Source organism: Rosa chinensis, chromosome 5 (genome assembly GCF_002994745.2).
Source record: "Rosa chinensis cultivar Old Blush chromosome 5, RchiOBHm-V2, whole genome shotgun sequence".
Taxonomy (NCBI): Eukaryota; Viridiplantae; Streptophyta; class Magnoliopsida; order Rosales; family Rosaceae; genus Rosa; species Rosa chinensis.
This window is the reverse complement of record NC_037092.1, coordinates 13,969,306-13,992,984: the sequence shown is the minus strand read 5'-3', so window position 1 is coordinate 13,992,984 and position 23,679 is coordinate 13,969,306. Positions and strand designations below refer to the sequence as shown.

General features: G+C 36.9%; 2 protein-coding genes and 1 long non-coding RNA gene across 6 annotated transcripts; all 3 read left to right on the top strand.

Annotated features, from left to right (window-relative positions):
- The first annotated feature begins 1,777 nt into the window (after nucleotides 1-1,777).
- LOC112167813 (TLC domain-containing protein 4-B) lies at nucleotides 1,778-7,333 on the top strand. Of its 2 annotated transcripts, none has more exons than XM_024304895.2 (9): nucleotides 1,778-2,364; nucleotides 3,249-3,466; nucleotides 3,594-3,682; nucleotides 3,783-3,921; nucleotides 5,946-6,020; nucleotides 6,326-6,447; nucleotides 6,559-6,634; nucleotides 6,823-6,882; nucleotides 6,980-7,333. In XM_024304895.2, the coding sequence occupies exons 2-9, from the start codon at nucleotides 3,329-3,331 to the stop codon at nucleotides 7,106-7,108; spliced, it is 828 nt and encodes a 275-aa protein (XP_024160663.1). In that variant the 5' UTR covers nucleotides 1,778-2,364; nucleotides 3,249-3,328; the 3' UTR covers nucleotides 7,109-7,333. The 2 variants fall into 2 exon arrangements, with proteins under 2 accessions (XP_024160663.1, XP_024160662.1); XM_024304894.2 differs by having other exon boundaries at nucleotides 1,779-2,364; nucleotides 3,242-3,466.
- A 4,342-nt stretch (nucleotides 7,334-11,675) lies between these two features.
- On the top strand, nucleotides 11,676-12,761 carry LOC112203202 (protein ALP1-like). The gene has a single exon (XM_024344199.1). It carries the CDS (start codon nucleotides 11,676-11,678, stop codon nucleotides 12,759-12,761), a length of 1,086 nt encoding a protein of 361 aa, XP_024199967.1.
- A 2,869-nt stretch (nucleotides 12,762-15,630) lies between these two features.
- LOC112167003 lies at nucleotides 15,631-21,741 on the top strand. Of its 3 annotated transcripts, none has more exons than XR_002923547.2 (9): nucleotides 15,631-16,135; nucleotides 16,223-16,491; nucleotides 16,773-16,901; nucleotides 16,993-17,243; nucleotides 17,467-18,442; nucleotides 20,010-20,076; nucleotides 20,184-20,252; nucleotides 20,439-20,493; nucleotides 20,785-21,171. It is a non-coding gene; the product is annotated as an uncharacterized LOC112167003 (long non-coding RNA). The 3 variants fall into 3 exon arrangements; XR_002923549.2 differs by lacking the exon at nucleotides 20,785-21,171 and adding an exon at nucleotides 21,540-21,741 and having other exon boundaries at nucleotides 15,633-16,135; nucleotides 20,029-20,076; XR_002923546.2 differs by having other exon boundaries at nucleotides 15,636-16,135; nucleotides 20,029-20,076.
- The last annotated feature ends 1,938 nt before the right edge of the window (nucleotides 21,742-23,679 follow it).

Sequence of the window (23,679 nt, the reverse complement as noted above, 5' to 3'; positions counted from 1 at the left end):
ATCTCTTTCAATCTCAACTTGTCTAAACCCGGTATCGTTATAAAATCAAACTTTAATGTAAGACAATATAATTTATTGAGTTTCAAATTTCTCGAGACTTGTATATCCCAAAAAACCATGACAAACTATAAACATTCCATTCCTTCAAAGATTCTGTTAAGTATTGTCAAAAGGGTGGCGTTTGGTGTAAAATGCGTTGACAACTCGCATTCATTCATCAATGTATTCCAGTCTTATAATTAAGTTCCATAACCAACCTACATATTCATATTACTCCCTCTTACACGCAAAAAACCAAAACAAATACCACATGATGCAACGCGATTAGATTCCCGGTTGTTGCAATCGTCAACAACAAATGCCAATGGCCAATAACTTTGCGTGTTGCGTGAAGACAAATGCGTGAAGCCAATAAATATAAGAGGAAGAACAATATGTTTGAGCAGAGCATATGCCTCCTATAGATTCATGGCAAACTTGGACCAAAAGCCAGCTGCTTAATTTACTTGGAAATGCTGCCCATGATGAAAAGGACATTATATTCAAACAAATGGATATGTTGAGTATGCTATCATTTCTGGTTAATGCTAGGATTGTCTACTGATCGAGCTCGATCATGATATAATTAAGGTCATCCGTCTTGGTCCTATTCTATGATGAAGTGATCATCACAACATGTTGCCCACTCATTACTGATTTTGGCGCTATGTTAAGTTATTTGTTTTATTATTATTTTTTATTAATATGTAATAATTTTTCGTCTTTAAGTTGAACTTATGATCTACCACTTTAATTTAAACCTCTTATATTATTAGTTACTCTCTTATGTTATTAGTTACTACTACTTTAGATGGTTTAAAAAGCTAACATTTTTTATGAAAAAATGTATTGTTTATTAATAATATATAATATATTTAGGATTGCATTAGCATCATCTTTGTTTTTCTTTTTTCTTTTTATATAGCATGATATGATTAGTAATTTCATTAATTAGCTAATATAGTATATATGATTATATGAGTCCATATAGCTAGCTGTGAGTGCCTATTGATGAAGATGAGAATTATTCTGATGCCTTCCTTCGAGAATGCTCAGGTGAAGTCTAAAGTCTCCTATTAACTCTATTTCGTAGACAAAGATCAAGGACAATATCATTATGCTACTTGCTTAGTATGTAATCTGAGGCTAGGATCCATTTCAATTTTAAGTGCTTCAATAATTGCCATTAGTACTTTAGATTTCCATTTTGGCGATCATTGATTTTCCAAATTGGTCGTATGTATTTCTTACTAATTCTCTACTTCTAAATTCTAATCTACAAATGAGTTCTTATAGTAACTATTCATAATTTGTTTCAAATATTTTGATTCTCCTTCTCCTCAATGAAGAAAATGTTTAAATTCTGGATCAAATCAAGTGAAAAAAAAATGTTAAGACATAGAGATCCAAATCCTATCTTCTAACTAGGTAACCCTTTTTTTTTATTTTTGAACTTCCATTCTCTATTTGGTGATTATTAGTTTGGACTAATAATTATATTTATTGAAAATGAAATTGAAATTTATCGCTTATTATCTATCTTCTCATCTGTAAATCAAGAAGACTCTTATAGAAACCTTTCATAACATATCTGACACACAATTTTCAAAATTAAGAAAAATATATCTACAACTCCAAATTGAAAATCACAGTAGAATAAATGAAGATATGGAGATCCAAACCCTATCATCCAAATAGGTAACCTGTCTATCTTGACTGATATGCAACTGCCTACATGCACATACACCAAAGAAGACATACCTATCTCTGTTTAATCTTCTCCTCCAAATAAACTTCCTAAAAAACAAAACTGAGAAATCAAAATACCCTAGCCAATCACATTGTTCTTGTTTCTTACTTCCCTATCTTGATTGGATTTGGCAACCATGAAATGCAAACCACACTGAGCCAATGGCACCTTTTGTTCTCACCTAAAACCACACCACACGTATCCAATTCCACCCAACACTACTCGTTTTTTGGTCCCTTTCTCCAGTTTAACTAATAACTCTTCCCTTTACTTTAATACCTGTTCGGTTGTAGATTCGAAGCACTCACATTCACATTGATTGCACCCTTTGCTTCGTTTTTCATTTTTCACGGGTTTGTTGCATTTCCATTCAGAGAAATTTGGTGATGATCATAATTTGACAACAAACCCATTTATTTTCATCAATTGCCCATCTGCATCATCTTCTCAAGGTTTTCACTTTCATGGGGATTTGTTGCTTTTGGCATTGATCAGCTTTGGTTCCTCTGTTTTCTCAAATGCCCATCTGATTTTCGGAGGGTTTTGGTCGTGTTCTTGTGGACTTCATGCTAATGGTGAGACCTCCCTATCTGATTTCTGAGCTTCTTAGCTTGTATTCTCTGTTTAGCTTTCTGGGTTTTGTTAAAAATTTAATCTTGTTCATGTTTATTCTCTGATCTCATGCTGAAGGTGGTTTTTGAATACCCATTTCATGGATCCGGGTTTGCTTGTCCTCCACTTGATTCCATTTACTGGTTTCTGGGTACTGCTTGATTTTGATTTTGATTTTATTTGGGAGTCTATTCAAATCTCTAGCTTAAAACTTGTTTTGATGTTGTTCTGTGACCATGGTGATATTTAGGGAGTGGTGCATCTCACATTGACTCGAGTGATCCAAATGCATGTATGATCTTTGTGGTTGGATCATTTGTTTTTCTATTCAGTGTAGAAACTGTTCCTGTCAGTCCTAAAATGGAGATTTGTTGCTTGACCAATGTTTACCTACACTATCTTTTGTGTTTACTAGTGTCTGTTCACACATCTGTCTTTGGCAAATAGTTCAGTCGGAGTTTTGGGTCTTGCTTGATCCTTCTCTTCTCTATCCTTCTAGGTGTTGCTCGGATCTAATCTGTTATTGATTCTGGTTTCAGTCTGCTTGTTAATCTAAAGAATGTGTAAATACTTGAAAGGCGCAGTACATACACAGTTGCTTTGTTTTCAACAGATTAAGATGCACTGGTGCAGCCTTTTATTTTATTGATTTAGGTGGTAACTGTGGTACCTTGTTTATGGACTATGTAAGAAGACTCAATCAAGTGTCACATTTCTTTTGCTTATAGTTTACCCATCTGCTATTATAAGTTACCCTGGTTAGAATGTCACTTTCAGGTGCATGTTTTATGATTGTGGATTATTATACTAGATAGCTTATTTGTTCTTCTTGTTTGCTAGAGGACAGATGATAATGAAGAAGGGAAGAAAGTGAAGAGGTAAAAAAGAGCTGCAAATCAAGATATTGTCCTAGGAATCTGTCAAAAGATGGCAGTGTCCAGAAAGACAGCAATGACAATTAAATCTTACCAAAATCAGGCTGAAACGCTGGTTAAAAGCTACTTACTAGCGGATCCGTTTATGCCATATACTTCCGTTCTTGGAGGAATATTTTTGTGCAAAATGGTATACTCTTATTGTCCAATTCTTTCAAATATTAAATTGATTCTTAAAGTTGAAGCCATTGGGTGTATCATCAGTTAGGTTGTAGTTTTGTTTTACTAGTTCCTTGTTAACTCATTATCTATGGCAGGTGTATGATCTTACCCAGTTAATTAGTACCTTTTACATCAAGAGTTATGCTAGTCTTACAAAAATCCAACGAATTGAGTGGAACAGTCGGTGAGTTTGTTCCCACTTTCCAATTGTTCCACATTAATACATTTCTCATCTGTTATCATAAAATGTGCAGTTATTAACTTTAGAAAATAATTTTTGGCAGAGGAATCTCTAGCATCCATGCCATTTTTATCACAGTTCTATCCTTGTACCTTGTTTTCTGGTCCGATCTCTTTTCAGACCAACAGCTTGCTGGCCTTGTTACATTTCGAAGCTCACCATTGTCTGTTTTTGGATTAGGGGTATGCACCTGCTATTTAATTATGAATTATGAATTATTTTCACTCATTTAATGTGGAAATATTTACCTGCAATCCCTGTATAAGAATATGAACATTTATTTTTTTGTGTATTTAGCTGTTAGGAGATGCTTAAATGAGCCTTAACTTTTTACATTGTTAGATGCTTAAATTAATCTTCAAGATGATTTAATTTAGTTAGGGATACAATAATTTAAGAAAGATTTTCATGGAGATAACAGATGATCATATGGTGTTGAAATTTTGTATCCCTTGTATAATTTTTTTTTTTTGAATAATTATTTCCTGTATAACTACTTTTGTGACACTCAGGTTATTTTTATAGGCATAAGTGCCTTTACCTTTTTTAATTGTGTCTACAGAGTAGAGACTATAACTACATCTTACCTACCTCACTAAAACCACAAAATCACCATCATGAGATTCTAAAGCAGAACATATATAGGAAACAATTTCTTGGAAATTATTACAACTCTCTTAGTTTAAATACTACATAATACCTCTTCTCTCTCAAGAATATTTGGAAGACAACTATATTTTTGGGGGTCATTTGGGTAAGGCTATGGTATGTTAATATTTCTCATACATCAACTATTTTTATCACTTTGAGGACTCATTTTACCACTTTAAGGACTCATCTTATCACTTGAGGACTCATGTGATAACTAAGAAAATTTATCACTTTAAGGACTCATCTTATCACTTGAGGACTCATGTGATAACTAAGAAAATTTATCACTTTAAGGACTCATGTTACTATTTTGAGGATTAATATTACTATTTTGATGACTCATTTTACCACTTTAAGGCAATTGTATGCATGTCATACGTTAACACATTGTAGAATTTCTCCATTTTTAGAGGCATAAATCCCTTTTAAATGTGTATAAGCCCGCATGTCTCCCTTTGTTCTGTACAATTTGGTTTGTGTTCCATTCATTTGAGTTGCATGCCATCCTGGAAAGGAAGAATGATTATGTACATTTTATGTGATATGGGTGAGACAAGGGGCATGCCTTTTCTTCTTTGTACATGTGGAATTATCTTCTTTTGAAAATATTTTGGATGCATTTTAGTTATAGCCACTTTTATGTGGAGTTCAAGCTTTGTAGCAGCTTTTTAATATTGAGGACATTTTGGCTTTGTTCAGTTTAATCTCTTAGCAGACCTTCTGGTCAAACTGTGTGAAGTATTGACTTGGCATAATATCTACTCCCGCACTTTGATTTAAATGCTTCTAACCCCAGTGAATTGGTAATTGGTTGGACCAAGAAATTCTCAGTAGATTGGCAATTCTTGATCTGAACAGTGTAGAACTATTATGAAGTACACCTTTCTTAAAAAGAAAAAGTAATAATAAAAAAAGCTAAGAAAACCTTAGATAGGAGGCTTCTAAAGCTAATAGTTAGAAGTGGCATACCTCAAGGAGTTTGGGGACTTGAATTGAAGATGGAACTCATAACATCACTTCTCAGCTGGTCGTTGAGAAATTTAAGTAACATTATAAAGGTGGATTCCTCCATTGTGTTTGATTGATAAAGATTTGGCTACAAAAGAATCAAGGAGTAATCTGTTTTTCTAGAGAGTGGAGCATTCAATTTGTGATCAAGTCTACATGCTTTATGTTGTACTTCTGTTACACCTTATTTGTAATTTGCACACTGCTGGTGTACTATTAAGTTTGTGGAATTGTTATAATATTGAAAATTTGAAAGGGTTTGTAATGCATACTTTGTAATCTTAATTAATTCTCAAGTCACCCATGCATCTTCTGCATTTTCATGTAAACTTTATTTTCCAGATGTTTATGATACCATGATGGGTCATCATCTGACCATGCTTAGATGCGGATAGAAATAAACCGATGAGCCAATTTCTTTCAAGGATTGACGAGTGATTTGGATTTTATTGTATTGGGTTTGCTTTAACCTAGATATACATTTCAGTTTGATTGTCCTGACTTGTTTCTTTTTAAAAAAGCACCTAATTACAATTATTTATGACAGGTCTCTGTTGGGTACTTCTGTGCGGATCTAGGAATGCTACTGTGGCTATACCCTTCTTTAGGTGGAATGGAGTATGTAAGTAGTATTTTCTATGGAAAACGATTGTTCACATGTATATGTTTCTTGCCTATAGGTGCACGTCTCCTTTTTTGTTCTTACATTCTTAACATCTTGGTCAGAAGTATCATAAACCAATGTTAGAACAATTCTCAACTCTGATTTCCTTAGTTGCACAACAGCTAACCGGAAAGAAGAAAAGAGGAAAAGAGGAAAAGAGAAAAACATGTTTGCTTCAGCATCATATACACAAATCTTTGTTTCTAAATGAGTAACTTCTTCCGAGGCTGCATAACTCATAATATGGTGGCATTCAATTTCAGGTCCTCCATCACTCACTTTCTGGAATTGCAGTAGCATACTCAATGTTTTCTGGGGAAGGGCAACTTTATACATACATGATCCTCATCTCTGAGATCACTACTCCAGAGATCAATATGAGATGGTAAGTTTGATATGATTGTATTTTGGATTTTCGGTAAGTTTGTATGAGAATTTGTAAGATTGTATTTCAGTGTAGGTTTTCGTATCTAATATGATTTTTGGTTGCATGAAGGTATCTTGATACAGCTGGTATGAAGAGGTCCAGCGCATATCTCATTAACGGCATTGTGATATTTTTTTCATGGCTGGTCAGTTAAACTCCTATTGAATTGGACCCATCTTTTTTTGATAAATTTTTTATGATTAGATTTCAAGCTTTGATGCCCTACATGTAACTCATATAGACAGACTTCGCTTCTCTGAAAATGCCAATGCTGGGTTTTCCATTTAGTTATGTTGTATCAGTCTCTGTTAATCATGCCTTTATACAATGCAGGGGGCAAGAATTCTGCTGTTCGGTTACATGTTTTACCATGTTTACTTGCACTATGATCAGGTAAGTTGCAAGTCCAGAAAATATGTACCACTGAAATTCCTAAATAAGCTCGGAGTGTCAGTTTATCTCATTACTAATGTACTCATTGGATGGGCAGGTCATCCAGATGCACCCCTTTGGATATCTGTTGGTCTTTGCTGTACCAGCAGTGCTAGCAATAATGAACTTGATGTGGTTTGGAAAGATTATCAAGGGGTTGATGAAGCAATTAGCGAAGACGCAATGATGCATATATATGTTCCAACCAAGTCTAATGTCTTCCCCTTACGATGGGAATGATGTTGTGCATTCTGCTATTTTGTTTACTGTATAAATTATAGAGGCCTAGAGAGGTTAAAAAGAAATCGAATCCGGATGCATTTAGTCACCACAATGTTGTAAAGTTTGTATGCTTTTTGTTTGTGTTTTAGTCACCTGAAATCAAATTGGGATCTCTCCATCTCTATGTCAACTCCATCCCATCCTATGTCAGTAGAGTTGAGGTTCATTTCCCTCTTCGAAGTAGTCAAGATAAATACACCGTATCAATATCATAACTCTTAAAAACCTGAATTGAGAAAAAAATCAACAAATTGGTAGTAACCAATTAAAATGCGAGGAAATAAGAAGAGAAGGCGTAGATAATTGATTGACAAGTTTACTACAAACCGATTGATCATTTGCGTCAGAACATTCCCGGCCTCTTCTCTTGCTTAGTTGCTTTTGTCACCACCACATTTCTTGCAGTTTCCCTTAAATTTTGCACCATTTCGGAAACTCTTCCTTTTATCAATCTCAAAACCAATGATTTGTGGTGGATTCAGGATTCCAAGTTCGGTGGGGCTTGGACTTCTTAACAAAGTGAAGGAAAAAAAAAAGAGTAGAGAATTTCGATGGTGTGAAAGAATTTTATTAATTGAAAAAAAGAAGAAGATACATTTATTTTGGGGGGGGGGGAGAGAGGGGAATATAATGAGTATATTCCCCTTACCCCTCAAATGCATATACAAAATTAAAGGACAAACTCAACAATAAAATAAATCATGTAGTAATTTTTTTTTATCGCTTCGGTTTTGGCTCATGATATATTTGACATTTTAGTGTAACACCTATAAATTAATAAATTAACTTATATTAGATATATGAGAGCAATGCCATTATGCCAATACAAATGTAACATCTAAAATTATAATTATGAGAGCAATCCCATTATGCCAATACATTTATCAAAATAACAAGCTTTCAATATTTAATGACGGTATTAGTGTATTACCTTTGCTTCTGAGTTCTGAGGCCTTCTCTTCACTGACCGAGTGCAATATTGCAAGTTTTCAACAATTCAACTATACCATTTCAAGTTTTCATCTATACCATCGGAAGAGAAGAAGAGAAGGACTGGAGGAGCAGTCGCCGGTCGCCGAGGAGGAGAAGAAGACGGAGAGGGAGGGATAGAGAGAGAGAGAGAGAGAGAGAGAGAGAGAGAGAGAGTCATACATCCAATGTGTGTGTGTGTGTGTGTGTTTTTTTTTTTTTTTTTTTCCAATAGGTCTTGTCAATGTTGTAATTATTATACCATATTCATTGACACTATTTATATATAATTAAGAGAAATTCTTGAGTAGGGTTAGCACTACCACTAATTATTATATCATATTCATTTACGCTATTTACATATAATTAAGAGAAACTCTTGGATAGGGTCAGCCGTACCACGTGGCGGTGCGGCTGACCAATCAAAAATTAGAAATTTTTTCTCTTGTTTCGAAACTGTCCCTACTTTTTAAAAATGAAATACCCAAAATATCTCCTGCTAGAGCTCTGATTGGTCAGCCGCACCGCCACGTGGTACGGCTGACGTACGCAAGAACCTCTCTATAATTAAATCAAAATTATAACATCGACAATGAATGTTTTCAAAAACTTATAATAAGGTCTTAGGTGGTGCAATGACCATTAATAGAACTAAGATTACACAAAATATGACTCACTTTACCACTTTAACAACAAATTTGTTGTTACATTTGTAAATATGTGTATGACATATGAGTATGTTTTATAACATTTTTGATGGAAAAGAAGAGGAAACTAATTAGCAAACTCGGTGAGAAGGAAGATCCAGGTCCTTGTTCTCTTTTATTATTTTCCAAATGTTTTGTGCACTAAGCGAAAATGCCGAGGCAGCTACAACACACTGGGTATCATCAGCAGGCCCTCTTTGAGAAATGGAATGGAAAAGGCACTTTCTCAGTTCAGCGACCTGAATGATCAAAATAATTTTTTTTTTTTTACCAAAACATGATCAAAATATTTAGGTGATAACCCGTAACTACCACTAAACTAAAGCTTTTATAATGAAGGAGTTCACTATGAAATTCCTCTCCTGATATGTATGTGAATTGAAGGACATATGAATCAATTAATTCTTCGAACATAACTCAGTGGACAAATAGTGAAATACTATGATTTTTTATGGCGCCGAATTTATGTAGGGACTCTAAGGCCTTCTCCAACCCGTTTGGATAAAGGGGCAAACGGCTTTTTTTTAGCCTTCTTGGTCTCCAACCCATCATCATGAGGGCCAAAGGGGTAAAATTTAGGGCCAAAAGGCCAAACAAAGGGGCAAATATAGCCCTTAGGATAGCACTTTAGCCCTTAGGGCCAAATGGATCAGAAATGGGAGGCCCACCCGTGTAGTGCTGAGAGAGGGGAATATAATGAGTATATTCCCCTTACCCCTCAAATGCATATACAAAATTAAAGGACAAACTCAACAATAAAATAAATCATGTAGTAATTTTTTTTTATCGCTTCGGTTTTGGCTCATGATATATTTGACATTTTAGTGTAACACCTATAAATTAATAAATTAACTTATATTAGATATATGAGAGCAATGCCATTATGCCAATACAAATGTAACATCTAAAATTATAATTATGAGAGCAATCCCATTATGCCAATACATTTATCAAAATAACAAGCTTTCAATATTTAATGACGGTATTAGTGTATTACCTTTGCTTCTGAGTTCTGAGGCCTTCTCTTCACTGACCGAGTGCAATATTGCAAGTTTTCAACAATTCAACTATACCATTTCAAGTTTTCATCTATACCATCGGAAGAGAAGAAGAGAAGGACTGGAGGAGCAGTCGCCGGTCGCCGAGGAGGAGAAGAAGACGGAGAGGGAGGGATAGAGAGAGAGAGAGAGAGAGAGAGAGAGAGAGTCATACATCCAATGTGTGTGTGTTTTTTTTTTTTTTTTTTCCAATAGGTCTTGTCAATGTTGTAATTATTATACCATATTCATTGACACTATTTATATATAATTAAGAGAAATTCTTGAGTAGGGTTAGCACTACCACTAATTATTATATCATATTCATTTACGCTATTTACATATAATTAAGAGAAACTCTTGGATAGGGTCAGCCGTACCACGTGGCGGTGCGGCTGACCAATCAAAAATTAGAAATTTTTTCTCTTGTTTCGAAACTGTCCCTACTTTTTAAAAATGAAATACCCAAAATATCTCCTGCTAGAGCTCTGATTGGTCAGCCGCACCGCCACGTGGTACGGCTGACGTACGCAAGAACCTCTCTATAATTAAATCAAAATTATAACATCGACAATGAATGTTTTCAAAAACTTATAATAAGGTCTTAGGTGGTGCAATGACCATTAATAGAACTAAGATTACACAAAATATGACTCACTTTACCACTTTAACAACAAATTTGTTGTTACATTTGTAAATATGTGTATGACATATGAGTATGTTTTATAACATTTTTGATGGAAAAGAAGAGGAAACTAATTAGCAAACTCGGTGAGAAGGAAGATCCAGGTCCTTGTTCTCTTTTATTATTTTCCAAATGTTTTGTGCACTAAGCGAAAATGCCGAGGCAGCTACAACACACTGGGTATCATCAGCAGGCCCTCTTTGAGAAATGGAATGGAAAAGGCACTTTCTCAGTTCAGCGACCTGAATGATCAAAATAATTTTTTTTTTTTTTACCAAAACATGATCAAAATATTTAGGTGATAACCCGTAACTACCACTAAACTAAAGCTTTTATAATGAAGGAGTTCACTATGAAATTCCTCTCCTGATATGTATGTGAATTGAAGGACATATGAATCAATTAATTCTTCGAACATAACTCAGTGGACAAATAGTGAAATACTATGATTTTTTATGGCGCCGAATTTATGTAGGGACTCTAAGGCCTTCTCCAACCCGTTTGGATAAAGGGGCAAACGGCTTTTTTTTAGCCTTCTTGGTCTCCAACCCATCATCATGAGGGCCAAAGGGGTAAAATTTAGGGCCAAAAGGCCAAACAAAGGGGCAAATATAGCCCTTAGGATAGCACTTTAGCCCTTAGGGCCAAATGGATCAGAAATGGGAGGCCCACCCGTGTAGTGCTGTGTGACATATGCATGACGTCAGCAACAGCTAGTTTTTTTTTTTTTTTTTTTTTTGACCGTTGGCTATATAGCCAGCCGTTGGTTTGAAAAAAATATTTTTTTTTTTTGACCGTTGGCTATGTAGCCGTTGGTTGGAAACAAATTAAAAAAAAAAAAAAAAAAAAAACTTTTACACTATAAATACATATGACTTCAACATTCTTTTTCACATCTTCCTTCTACTTCCTCATATATATCTCTCTATTCTAAATCTTTTATCTTCTCCCTATTCTTAATCTCTCATTTATTTCCTCATATACATTTTTGCTTTTTTGTTTAAACCCTTTGACAATGAGTACTTTGTAGAAAATCCGGTGTACCCACCAGAAATATTCAGACGCCGCTACCGAATGAGGCGTGAAGTTTTCCTTCGCCTACTAGACGATGTCCAGTCAGCTAACCCCTACTTCAGGCAAAAACGTGACAACAAAGGGCAACTCAGCTTTTCGCCTCATGTGAAATTGACTTGCGCACTCCGAATGATGGCTTACGGACAAGTGGCCGACTCTCTTGATGAAAACTTCATGATGGCTGAATCTACTGCTATAGAAAACTTCGGTGAATTTTGTCGTACGATCGTCATCATCTACCAACAACGATATCTTCGAGCACCAAAGAGAGAGGATCTGGAATGGCTCTTACAGCGAGCCGAACGACGAGGCTTTCCTGGAATGATAGGTTCGCTTGACTGCATGCATTGGCGATGGAAGAACTGTCCAACTGGATGGCAAGGAAGCTTTAGTGGAAAATCAAGAAAACCAACCATCGTTCTCGAAGCCGTGGCGGATTTTGATACATGGATCTGGCATGCCTTTTTTGGAATTCCTGGTACCCAAAATGACATTACAGTCCTCGGGCGTTCACCACTGTTTGATGCGCTCACTGAAGGTCAGTCACCACTATTAGACTACCACATCAATAATCATCATTATAGCATGGGTTACTATCTCGCTGATGGCATCTACCCTAAGTGGGCAACGCTTGTCCAAGCAATCAGACGCCCTCAAAATGAAGCTGAAGCATATTTCACCACCAAACAAGAGGCCTTCCGCAAAGACGTTGAAAGAGAATTTGGTGTTCTCCAGGCAAGATGGGCAATCATTAGACAACCTGCAAGAGGGTGGAGTTTGGAAAATTTGTCCAATATCATGTTGGCATGCATTATCCTTCATAATATGATTGTTGAGGATGAACGTGCCGATTACTACAATGGCGAGTCTGATGATGACGAACCGGATCTAAATAGGTCCAGAAGAGCTCGAGCTCGCATCTTAGACGAAGCGAGAGAAAATTTGGAAAGGGATCCAAGATCTGGAAGAATCATCATGTCGGAATATATGTCTCGATACAGAATGATACGTTCTCCTGTTGGCAACCGACATTTACAAGATGATCTTGTCCAACACCTCTGGAGTCTGCGAGGTCAAGCACCATGAATTTGATATTTGCTATGTGATTGAGTTTTCAAAGCTTTCAATTTCTGATTTTAATAATTGTCAGGGTTGTCACTGACAAGTGTTTGCATTTTCTTACTTTATTGTGTAACTTTTAAATGCTTATGTCATGAATAAAATAAATATTAAAAATTCTATTCCAGTTTTATTTCATTTCAAAATTAGCTAAAGATATTTTTAATTATCTTTAAAAAAAAAAATACAACCGAAAAAATATTTTTTATCATATAATTTATTTCAATTACTATAAGTCAATTGACTTTAAAAAATAAGCACACACACATATATATATATATATATATATATATATATATATACAGACAGATCCGATCCAGAGCGGAGCTCCGCTTTGAAATTAACGTGTGAAGTTAGAGTTTTGGGTCACTTTTCGGTCGCATATCCACATCTCGACCGTTTATTTTTAAGGTACTAGTGTATAGATCATCTCTGCAAATTTTCAACCAAATTGATGATCGTTAAGGTATCTAACTCGCTTAAACCAATGGACGGACTGAATTTGTCAACCTGAACCGTACTAGCTTTAAGGCAGTTATCAATGCCTTAACGATCATCATTTTGGCTGAAAATTTGCAGAGACGATCTATACACTAGTACCTAAAAACTGAACGGTCGAGATGTGGATATGCGACCGAAAAGTGACCCAAAACTCGAACTTCACACGTTAATTTTCAAAGCGGAGCTCCGCTCTGGATAGGATCTGTATATATATATATATATATATATATATATATATATATATATAACCAATTCAAAATGTTAAAATATATTTTAGGGCTATAATTTAGCCTTGACGGGTTGGAGACGGTTGATGTCAGATCAATGAATAGTACAGAATTTAGGGCTAAAATTTAGCCCCAGGGCCATTTTTAGTCCTTTGGATTGGAGATGGCCTAATTCTTCATTTCATTCCACCCCCAAGCTGTCGCGGCTGTCCAACTCTTTTTTGTTTTGGGGTCGTTTTTCACCGTTAGAGATTCTAGTCGCCATTTAGCGCGTCGTAACGTATGTGGCTTTAAACTGAATTGACGGGGATACGGTCAGTGACCCACAGCTTCGTAATAATGGCTTCCGGACTTAAAACACGATCCATTTTGGGTTGGGACTGGACTCAAAATGAGTCTTGACTTTGGGAGGGTGGTTCAGAAACCCAAAAAAAAAAAGGCCAAGGATTTTGGGGGCCAAGACTCTTTTTGACTTTTGGGTCAGTCTCTCTCAATTCATTTTTACCCGTTTCCTCTTTCGGTCTTTCCCCCTAAATTCACCATCAAAAACCCTAAGCCCCAACACAGAAACCCAAGAATCGAAAACCTATTCCGGTCAATTCTGTAACCATGGTGAAGCGGAAGCGTCACGCCGGCGGCAAGCCGGTTAGATTTTTCAAGGATGTGCTGGGAAGGAAATCTTATTATAGATTGTACAATTCCTATGCCATGTAGCAAAGCCTTTGCTACAGAAGCTGTCCAGGTAAATTGGATTATATGATGCGGGCCTTTTGTTTTTCTTTGTTCTCGATTCTTGCACTATATGAACAAACTGTGGGTTTTTGTTTTCTTTACGAGGAGATTCTCGCACTATATTAACAAATTGTGGGTTTTTGTTTTCTTTACGATGAGATTCTCGTCTCACACTATGCGAACAAATTGTGGTTTTTGTTTTCTTTACTATGAGCTGATATTCTCTCCTCTCAGTAATGATAATGTATGAAATATAGACTAGAGGTAAAGAGTTGTGGTCTTCTCATCCACTCATCCTTTTCTGTGTCTCAGAGACGTGCTGAATGCCTTCGTATATATAGGTGGAAGCATAACGTCGGAGGTAAGAAGCTGACTAGGTATAATGTCAGGGTGCATGACAATCAAGCTTACCTACCTCAGGAAGGCTGTTGTGGTGACAGGAAGGATTACCTCAGATATTTCTGGAGTTTCTCCAAGGCGTATTCGACCCTGTTGAGGATGTGCATGACTCAGACGGCAATGAGTATGCATCAGTCATAAGGACCCGGGAAGATTTATACAAGAAGCTCTCTAACCCAAAGAGACACACACAGTCATGCATAAATCTTTTGGCGTTTGTTGAAGAAATCATCAGGAGGGGGCATGTCTTTCATTACATTTTCGTTAAAGTGCGTAATGCCATTTCTAACCAGCTCTGCTTCATCCTCATAATGCCTGAAGCAATAAGCTCTCCAGAAGTAATCATCCTCCCAGCAGGTCCAAAACAAGTCTATGTCACTCCTCGAACGCCAAGCATCCCATCGGGTATAAGCATCAGTCCAGTTTTCTTTGAAGCCTTCATGGTCGAATTTAATGTTCCGCAAATTCCACACTGCCATGGCAGGGAAATCGCATAGTTCCTCCTCCGTCTGGAAAAACAGGTGGAAATTGTGTGTGTGTGGATGCATAACCTTGGATGTAAGAAGCTGACTAGGTATATAATGTCAGGGTGCGTGACAGTCAAGCTTACCTACCTCAGGAAGGTTGTTATGGTGACAGGGAGGATTACCCTCAGATATTTCTGGAGTTTCTCCAAGACGTATTCGACCCTGTTGAGGATGTGCATGACTCAGACGGCAATGAGTATGCATCAGTCATAAGGACCCGGGAAGATTTATACAAGAAGCTCTCTAACCCAAAGAGACACACACAGTCATGCATAAATCTTCCCAGAGCTTCTTGTATAAATCTTCCCGGGGCCTTATGACTGATGCATACTCATTGCCGTCTGAGTCATGCACATACTCAACAGGGTCGAATACGCCTGGGAGAATCTCCAGAAATATCTGAGGGTAATCCTCCCTGTCACCAGAACAACCTTCCTGAGGTAGGTAAGCTTGACTGTCATGCACCCTGACATTATATACCTAGTCAGCTTCTTACATCCAAGGTTATGCATCCACACACACACAATTTCCACCTGTTTTTCCAGACGGAGGAGGAACTATGCGATTTCCCTGCCATGGCAGTGTGGAATTTGCTCAACATTAAATTCGACCATGAAGGCTTCAAAGAAAATTGGACTGATGCTTATACCCGATGGGATGCTTGGCGTTCGAGGAGTGACATAGACTTGTTTTGGACCTACTGGGAGGATGATTACTTCTGGAGAGCTTATTGCTTCAGGCATTATGAGGATGAAGCAGAGCTGGTTAGAAATGGTATTACGCACTTTAACGAAAATGTAATGAAAGACGTGCCCCCTCCTGATGATTTCTTCAACAAACGCCAAATAGGAGAGGTCGTTCTTGATCTCTTCCCAGATGTCTCCTTCAGACTGTTCGATTTTATGTGGGACAATGATGTGAATATGGACTTCACCATGTCCCGCACATGTTACAGGTACCACTTTGGGTTATTCATTAATTTGTTGTTTCTCTTATTGATACCTGCTTGATATAACACAAACGTTATTGTATTTTCTGGCAGCGAATGAAGTGCTTGACTAGTTAAGTTATTTTGACCTCCCGCAAGTGATGTCACTAATTATAGTCCAAGATTGTCAAAGAGGTTTCTTCCGGAATGGCTTGCTATTAGTTTTTAGGGACCTGAGGTCAGAGCTACTGAGACTCCAGAATCTGTATGGACACAATAAAGTGCAATGTCTGCAAATACTGAGTGCAAGGGAAAAAGCTGGTGTTGGTGACTGGGCATGTCCTGAGGAGGCATACGAGCATCAGGAAATGAGATGAGCACAGGTAGCACATATGTACATTTTAGGTCATATTGTTTGGTAAACTAACAGTTTGAATCTCATGCAGGTTGGCTGAATTATTGTTAATTGGTTCATTTTCATCGTCATTTTTGGCTTAAATTCTGAAACCTATATTTTCTTTGTGAGAATTCCATTTGAGATGTCATAACTCATAGGTTGTGCTTGTGGTTTATTTCCCCCTTCTTTTTTTTTTCCCTTCTCTTTATTGCAGTACCAATTGCCTGGAAAGGATTTCCAATTTTTTGTTATATGGCTTTTTCTCAGGTTTGGATTAGATATGCTGTTAAGAGTCTGCGAATGTAATGACCAAGCGTGTGGAAGAACTATTAGAAAAGATCAACAACAATACCATTAAGACTGAAAGTCCAATCCGGATAGAAGAATACTTCACAGGTTTTTTTTATTAACTGAATTGAGGAATACCTCTTTTCATTTCTGATCTGGTTCCAATTGCTGATTGTCCCTTTCTTCTCTGTTCATTTAGCTCTAAGGTGCGTTGAGCTATTATATGGTGACCACGGGCTTGATGTTATGGGTGTGTTGAGGAAAAAGGCTCCACTAGCTTTGCCTGTTATATTAACGCGCTTGAAGCAAAAGCAAGAAGAGTGGGCAAGGTGTCGCTCTGACTTTAACAAAATCTGGGGTGATATATATATGCGAAAAACTATCACAAGTCACTTGATCATCATAGCTTCTACTTCAAGCAATAGGACTCAAAGAGCTTAAGCACCAAAGGTAACTACCGCAAACGTGATACTCTGCCATGTGTACAGATCGTGATACTTGAGTCTCTTGTTTTATAGTACGGCTCCCTATTAATTAAGCAGGCTTTGGTTTTCCATTGCTGCTTAGAATATTGAAAAGTTACCGTCTTCCATTGGTTTGCAATTGCTCTTTCCACTTGTAAAAATTAATTCTTACTTCCTCTTCCTCCGTGGATGGGGACAAATTTTTTCAGCCTTGTTGGCGGAGATTAAAGAGATGAGTGAGAAGAAGTGGAAGGAAGATGGTGTTCTTCTTGCTATTGCTGCTGGAAATAGACGACCTATTATTCCAAATTTGGAATTCGAGTACCCTGATCCGGACATCCATGAAGATCTGTATCAAGTATCAACTCATCAAATAGTTTTGTGGAGAAGTTTGCAGACCGAGCAATTGGACAAAGTTATGAAGATATGGACAACCTTCCTTGAGCCAGTGTTTGGTTTCCCTCCTCGGCCTCAGGTTGCAGAGGATACTGAAGATGTTGTGAAGGCAAAAACTCATGCTGCCAAAAATGGTGCTGTGAGCAGGGGAGAGTGATGATAGTCCTGATGGTAGGGCTACTGTGACAGAGTCTAAACAGTTAAATTCATTGAGAAATGGAGACGAAAGCATAAAACCTGAACAGTCGGGCTCTGCAAGAGCTTGTACAGTAAATGGAGCTAATGGGCTCAAAGAAGAAAGTCATTTCATATCAAGAACTGGATGGAGGTGCTCCTTTGCTTCTTTCTGCGTACAATGAGGAATCAGTCCAAGGGTGGGCACAAATCTAACATGGATGGGGCAGGGTTTGTTGAATTTCACCTCTGGCAAATCCAAAAGAGGACCAACAGTCATTTCATATGAAAAACTGAGATTTTATGTTGCTCCATTAAGCTGTTAATCAATGGACTCCCAGTGGACCAACACACCAATGGCCATGGAATTCGCTTCCTGCTCAATTCTGAGGCCTCAGTCTTTTTCAACCATCTTTCACCGTACCAACTTCACCTCTTTGCTTTACCCAAGAACCATCTCAACTTGCCCTCTCCATTTTCGCCAACTTTCCCAAAAAACTTAACCTTTCCTGGAAAATGTCGCCACTTTCATCGCTTCAATGCTTTCAGCTCACTTTCCGGCGCCAACTACCAGAACCCATCTGCGCAACTCGCTGTTCTTCTTGAAGTTGATGGGTAACATTCTCTTTTTCTCACACCCAAGTTGTTTGATTGATTTATTCAGCCTTGAATTGAATGGTGTTCTTAAAGGTGATGACTTCATCGTAATCTGCATCAAGTTTACAGTTTTACACGAGTTTTTTTTTTTTTTTTTTCACTTGGTGCATGTGTGGTTGACGTTGTTTCATTTGATCATAACGTAGCTTCTAGTTGAATTATAGACCTTAAGTCATGGGCTAGTTACATTTCCTTAAATAATGTCTATCTTGATCAACTTAATCTAATATTTAAGTTATGTACTACTGTCTCACATCTGGTGTCAACTTGGACACAGGCATAAGGGTTCTGTTATCTATATTCTTTTTTATTAATAACATAAAAAGAAAATAAAACCTAAAGAGGGGGGGGGGGGGGGGGGGGACAAAAACCTTACCCCAAAAGCTAGAAAGAAAGACAAAAGGAAGTGAAAAAAATGAAGCAGATCCTCAAATTTTTCCAACTTCCAGATAATTAAACAGATTGCAAAGCAAAACAATGGAAGAAAAAACAAAAGTTGCCCTATCTGCCAAGAGAAGCCATCAGCACCCAGCTTCGTAATTAAACCAAATAACCCCTGTAACATCATGTCCAAGTAATAGCGACCAGCGTTTGCATTATAAGGAATGTAGAAAAAATAGCATCCTATGTTAAAACAAGCTCAACACCAACCCATGCAAGAAAGGGAGTTAAACATGACAAAGGTAGGGGAATCCCAGATCATCCATACGAAGATAAGGAGATATTTTAGGCGGAGGAGAAGCATGCCATACCGGGATGGAGAAAGTAAGCCCATATTTGCCATTCTATCAGCCATCGTATTTCCTTCCCGAAGAATATGGCAACAATGAAAGGTCATTGCTCTAATACGTGCTAAGCAAGTAAGCCATGCAATTCGAAGCGGCCAAAGGTGGAACAAAAGATGAGGATTTGAGGCTTGTTTTCTTGATGCACTATGTTTTGTTTCAGGGTTCTTATGGATGTATATCACTTGGGTAACCACCAGACATTCAATGTAGGTGCGATGCAGTAATTTTATGGAACTTTCATGGAACGATGAAGTACATTATGTGTTTATCTCACTATGTTCTCTTCTGTTACTATCAGTTTTTAAAAAGCTTGGGCTTGACCGTGCAATTGGAGTGAACCTGTTTATACAGACCTCCTAGGGTGTGACATAAAAGTTAAGAGCAATGATTCTCCCCAAGCATTTTACTATTATGTTTTGGAAGTTATCTTTTGATCTGAATGAGACCCTCCTAAAGTTGAAATTGCTACTTGAGTCTAGTATGGGCCACTTGAATTTCTTTGTCTGTCTTGTGATTTGCTCGTAATCTCAACAATCTGAGTTATTTGAATTACAATAGCATTTCTGTGTGTGCATCTGGGTCATAAAAGTTTCTTCATATGGAGAGTCATATGCTTGTGTCTCAAATACCTACTTTTTCTCTCCAACCTGCCACACCTTCCCACTTACTTGGTTTAAAATGTTGAAATGTCTGCATAAAGGTTATCTACTTTGACAATCTGAAGTTGTTCATTGCAGTTTTATGTTAATTTTTCAGTAAGTGTGCTGGTACAAGGAAAAGATGCTGATTATGTATTTTAATCAGGTGAGTTCCTGTTTTGTTGTCTTTGGAAGCTTGAATATCTTAGTTTAGCTCTTTGAAACTTTACTTCAATCTCTATTCGCTTTTTTAATTTTTTATCTGCTTTGCAGATTGGTTGGCCTTCGTCATTGCCCACTACTGAGAAGGAATCATTTGTAAACAATGTTCTGCAAAAAAAGGTATGCATATATAAAATGACATTGAATCATTTGTACACAATGTTCCTTCATGGAAAGTAATTTATGTTCAGGTTCAGGGATGCATCTCAGTGGTATTTTCTTATAAATTTCAATGACATTGAATTGGTTTTCCAAATCTTCATCAGACAGTAACATTCCTATTTTTCATTTCCATTTGCAATGAAGGAACACCTGTGGTCATACTGAGATCCTATAGTAAAAGTGGAGATAAAATTGCCAGGTAAAAACCATCTTTTTATTTTGTTGATATATTTCTAGACAACCAACGTGCCATGGCTTTTGCATATATTAGAATGCACTGTATGCCATTTGTGGACTATTTTAAGGCTCTCACTGACAGCCTTAATCAAGATAGTCTTTGCAAATAGTGTAATGTGTTTCTTCTTTTTTATGGATTTCCTTTACACATTTTTTTTCTCTCTTACCACAATACTAGTTCTACTTCAGCATGCTCTACTTTGGATGGTATGCAATCAAGCTAATACTCCAATTATCTGCTATTAAATGTTAGGTCCATTATTGATAAGCTTGGCCATCGAAGAGTTGCGAAGCTAAAGATTGTTGGGTTAAAGGAGGTGGACATGAACTTCATATGGTCAATTTTTGTGTCCAAACCTCAGGTTCGATGGAGGCAGGTTGTTCCTAGTTGAAACCTCAGTTTCTTGCCTCAGCCTGTTACGCTCAGAACCACTTGCAATGGTCTGTTCTGCTGTGAACAAGGAATGGAAAGATGAATGAGCTTTAGAGACTTTTCAACTTTTGAAATTTGCAGCACATTTTGAACTTTGAAATTTTTGCAGAAGCTTAACTTTACTAGTCATTTTTTCATTGGCATTACTTTCGAGTGATGAATTAATCTTTGCATAATCAACATGGATTTCGTCACATTTAACTTTTCCTTCGCATTGTGTCTTGGTCTGTTTCAATTTTTGCACCCTGCAGATCGTCTCCTTTCTGCGTTAGCACAAAAGTAAAAAATCATTCTCTAATCGTAATTAGTATCCTCTTCAATTTGAGTTGAACATGTCGGTAAACTTGTTGGGGGCAGTGGGGACTGGAGATGGTTTGTGGCCTGTTTTAAGTGGATTTAGGTCACAATTGGACATGGATTTGGGTTTTAGATCAACATTCGTGTGCTGGGATTGTGCAGGTCATCTGTGCCACCACCCTTCTAGGGCATATCTTCTTGCTTAGAGTTAAATTGCACATTAGCTTATTGAAATTTGGCATCCTTTTATTCTTATTGTTCTTACTTATGGTCAACAGAAAGGCCAAGATATATCTCAGTTGACGTACTTCAACTTTACTTTCAATAGCGTCTGATGCTTAAAAGTACCTTGGGGAGTACGCTTGCAAGTTTAGAAAGGTGCTCTCGCTTTCTTTTTTGCGCACAAGTCGTCATCAGGGTCAGTTCCCTGACTCTGGTCTCATTAATCGTCGAGTTGATTTCGGTCCGCCCCTGTAGAAACTCGGGCTAAATACCATAAACTACATTTTTCTTTAATGGATTGACATCCAAGTTATTGATTGATAAATAAATAAATAAATAAATAAATAAATAAACAAATGAAGGTGGGACGGTACTTAAATTCGCACTTTATAGATATTCTTGTCACGTAAGTTCCTAGCTCAACGGGTTAATCATGTCTCAATGTAAAGATCATAAATAGTGGACCAAATCAAAAATATTTATTTTAGTTATTTTGATCCTAATTATTGTTGAAAGCGTTTACTTGTTTTGTACAATCAGATTGTTAAAACGATTTTTGATTTGATCTGAAATCTGCAAGGTGATATTATGCAAGGTACTTATGTGATAGATGAAAAAACAGGTACACCGGCCAAGAGGAAACCTAGCTTGAGTTGAAACCTTTGAATACTTTATTTGATGTTATAGGTCCACTCGTACAATAATTTGAAAAACTTTGACTTGGTTCCTTAATCAAGCAGCAGCTTTCCTGGTTCAAACTGAGGAATTCATCACACTGTGCTTGGTACAACTGACCAGAAAATATACCAATCAGCTTGATTGACAATACCGGCAGTCTCTTCTTTCAACTGCCTCCACAAGGGCTTGCACTGAATTGGTTTAATCAAGGTGTCTCTTACAAAAACCTATTTCAGATTCAATCCTCAATTAGAAATCAATCTGATACATTATATTTATGGATCAAATCACAGAGAAGATAGTACCTCATCCCAAGTGGTTGAAGTGGAGTCCATCCAACGACATTAGATAAGAGAAGAGAACTTTCTCTATATTATTTGGCTTCTTATCCAAGCAGACGGCAGCCATGACTGACAAAAGCTTAAGCGACTGTCAAAGAAATGGTAAACTCAGTAAAATATATGAACTTCAACACAATATACACACGATCTTACGGTGCGTTTGGATGAGAAAATTATGAAATCCGTAGGAATTTATAAATGATGAAATCTTTAACTCCATCAATCTAAAATTCCATTAATTGCAATTTCTATTGTTTGGTTGTATTTATTTAGGATTTGAAATGTGTAATAAATTAAGAAAGTTTAAAACAAATAAAAAAATAAAATAGAAAAAAACTTTGTTTTATAAATGAAACTTGAATATTGTAAAGGAATTCAAAAATAACACCTATTTTGGTGGAAATTGAAGTGGAGAATTTAAATAATGAATTCCTTCGTTTTTTTTTTTCCACAGAGAAATTTAAAATTTCCAATCTGATAATGCCAAACGAGGGAATTAGCTTGTAGGAATTATAAAATCCTCACTTTCAATTAAATTCCATCATTTTTTCCCTCATCCAAACACACTCTTATAGAGTTATATACACTCACAATCATAAAAGTTCAGTCATTACACCATTGCAGCAGCCTCGGTTTGATTTCTAAGTTGTTTCGATCTCTTCCAAACTACAGGCATATCTGTTTCAGCAATCTCTTCAGCTAATTATGAATCCATGATTTGACCACGTAGGGCTCAAACAACTAAATTGGTTGAATAAAAGTAACACACAGGTTTTGCGGATTCTTTAAAGAAGTGTAATCTAAGTTGTTACTAGCCCCCACTCGCTCCTCCTGAAAGTGCCAGTGCACACTCCGATCTAACCAAAGATAGGGGGTGTAGATGCAAAAATTTTATTTCTTAAATTAAATATAAAACTATGATTTGAGGAGCTTTCGGGTTCGTGCGCCTGCGGTGGAGAATTAGTCTGGCTTTGCTGGGATACCCTCATAGACTTTGGTCCGAATACTGACTAGATAGGTGTGTTACTAACTATCAGAGTGGCTTGCTACCTCACTTCCGATAAAAAAGAAATTTAAAATAATAAATTAAATGCAATTAATGCTCCCATTTTTCCAAAATTGGACCCCATAACTAAAAAAAAAGAGTTTGACCATTTTCTTACTCAAAATCATGGAT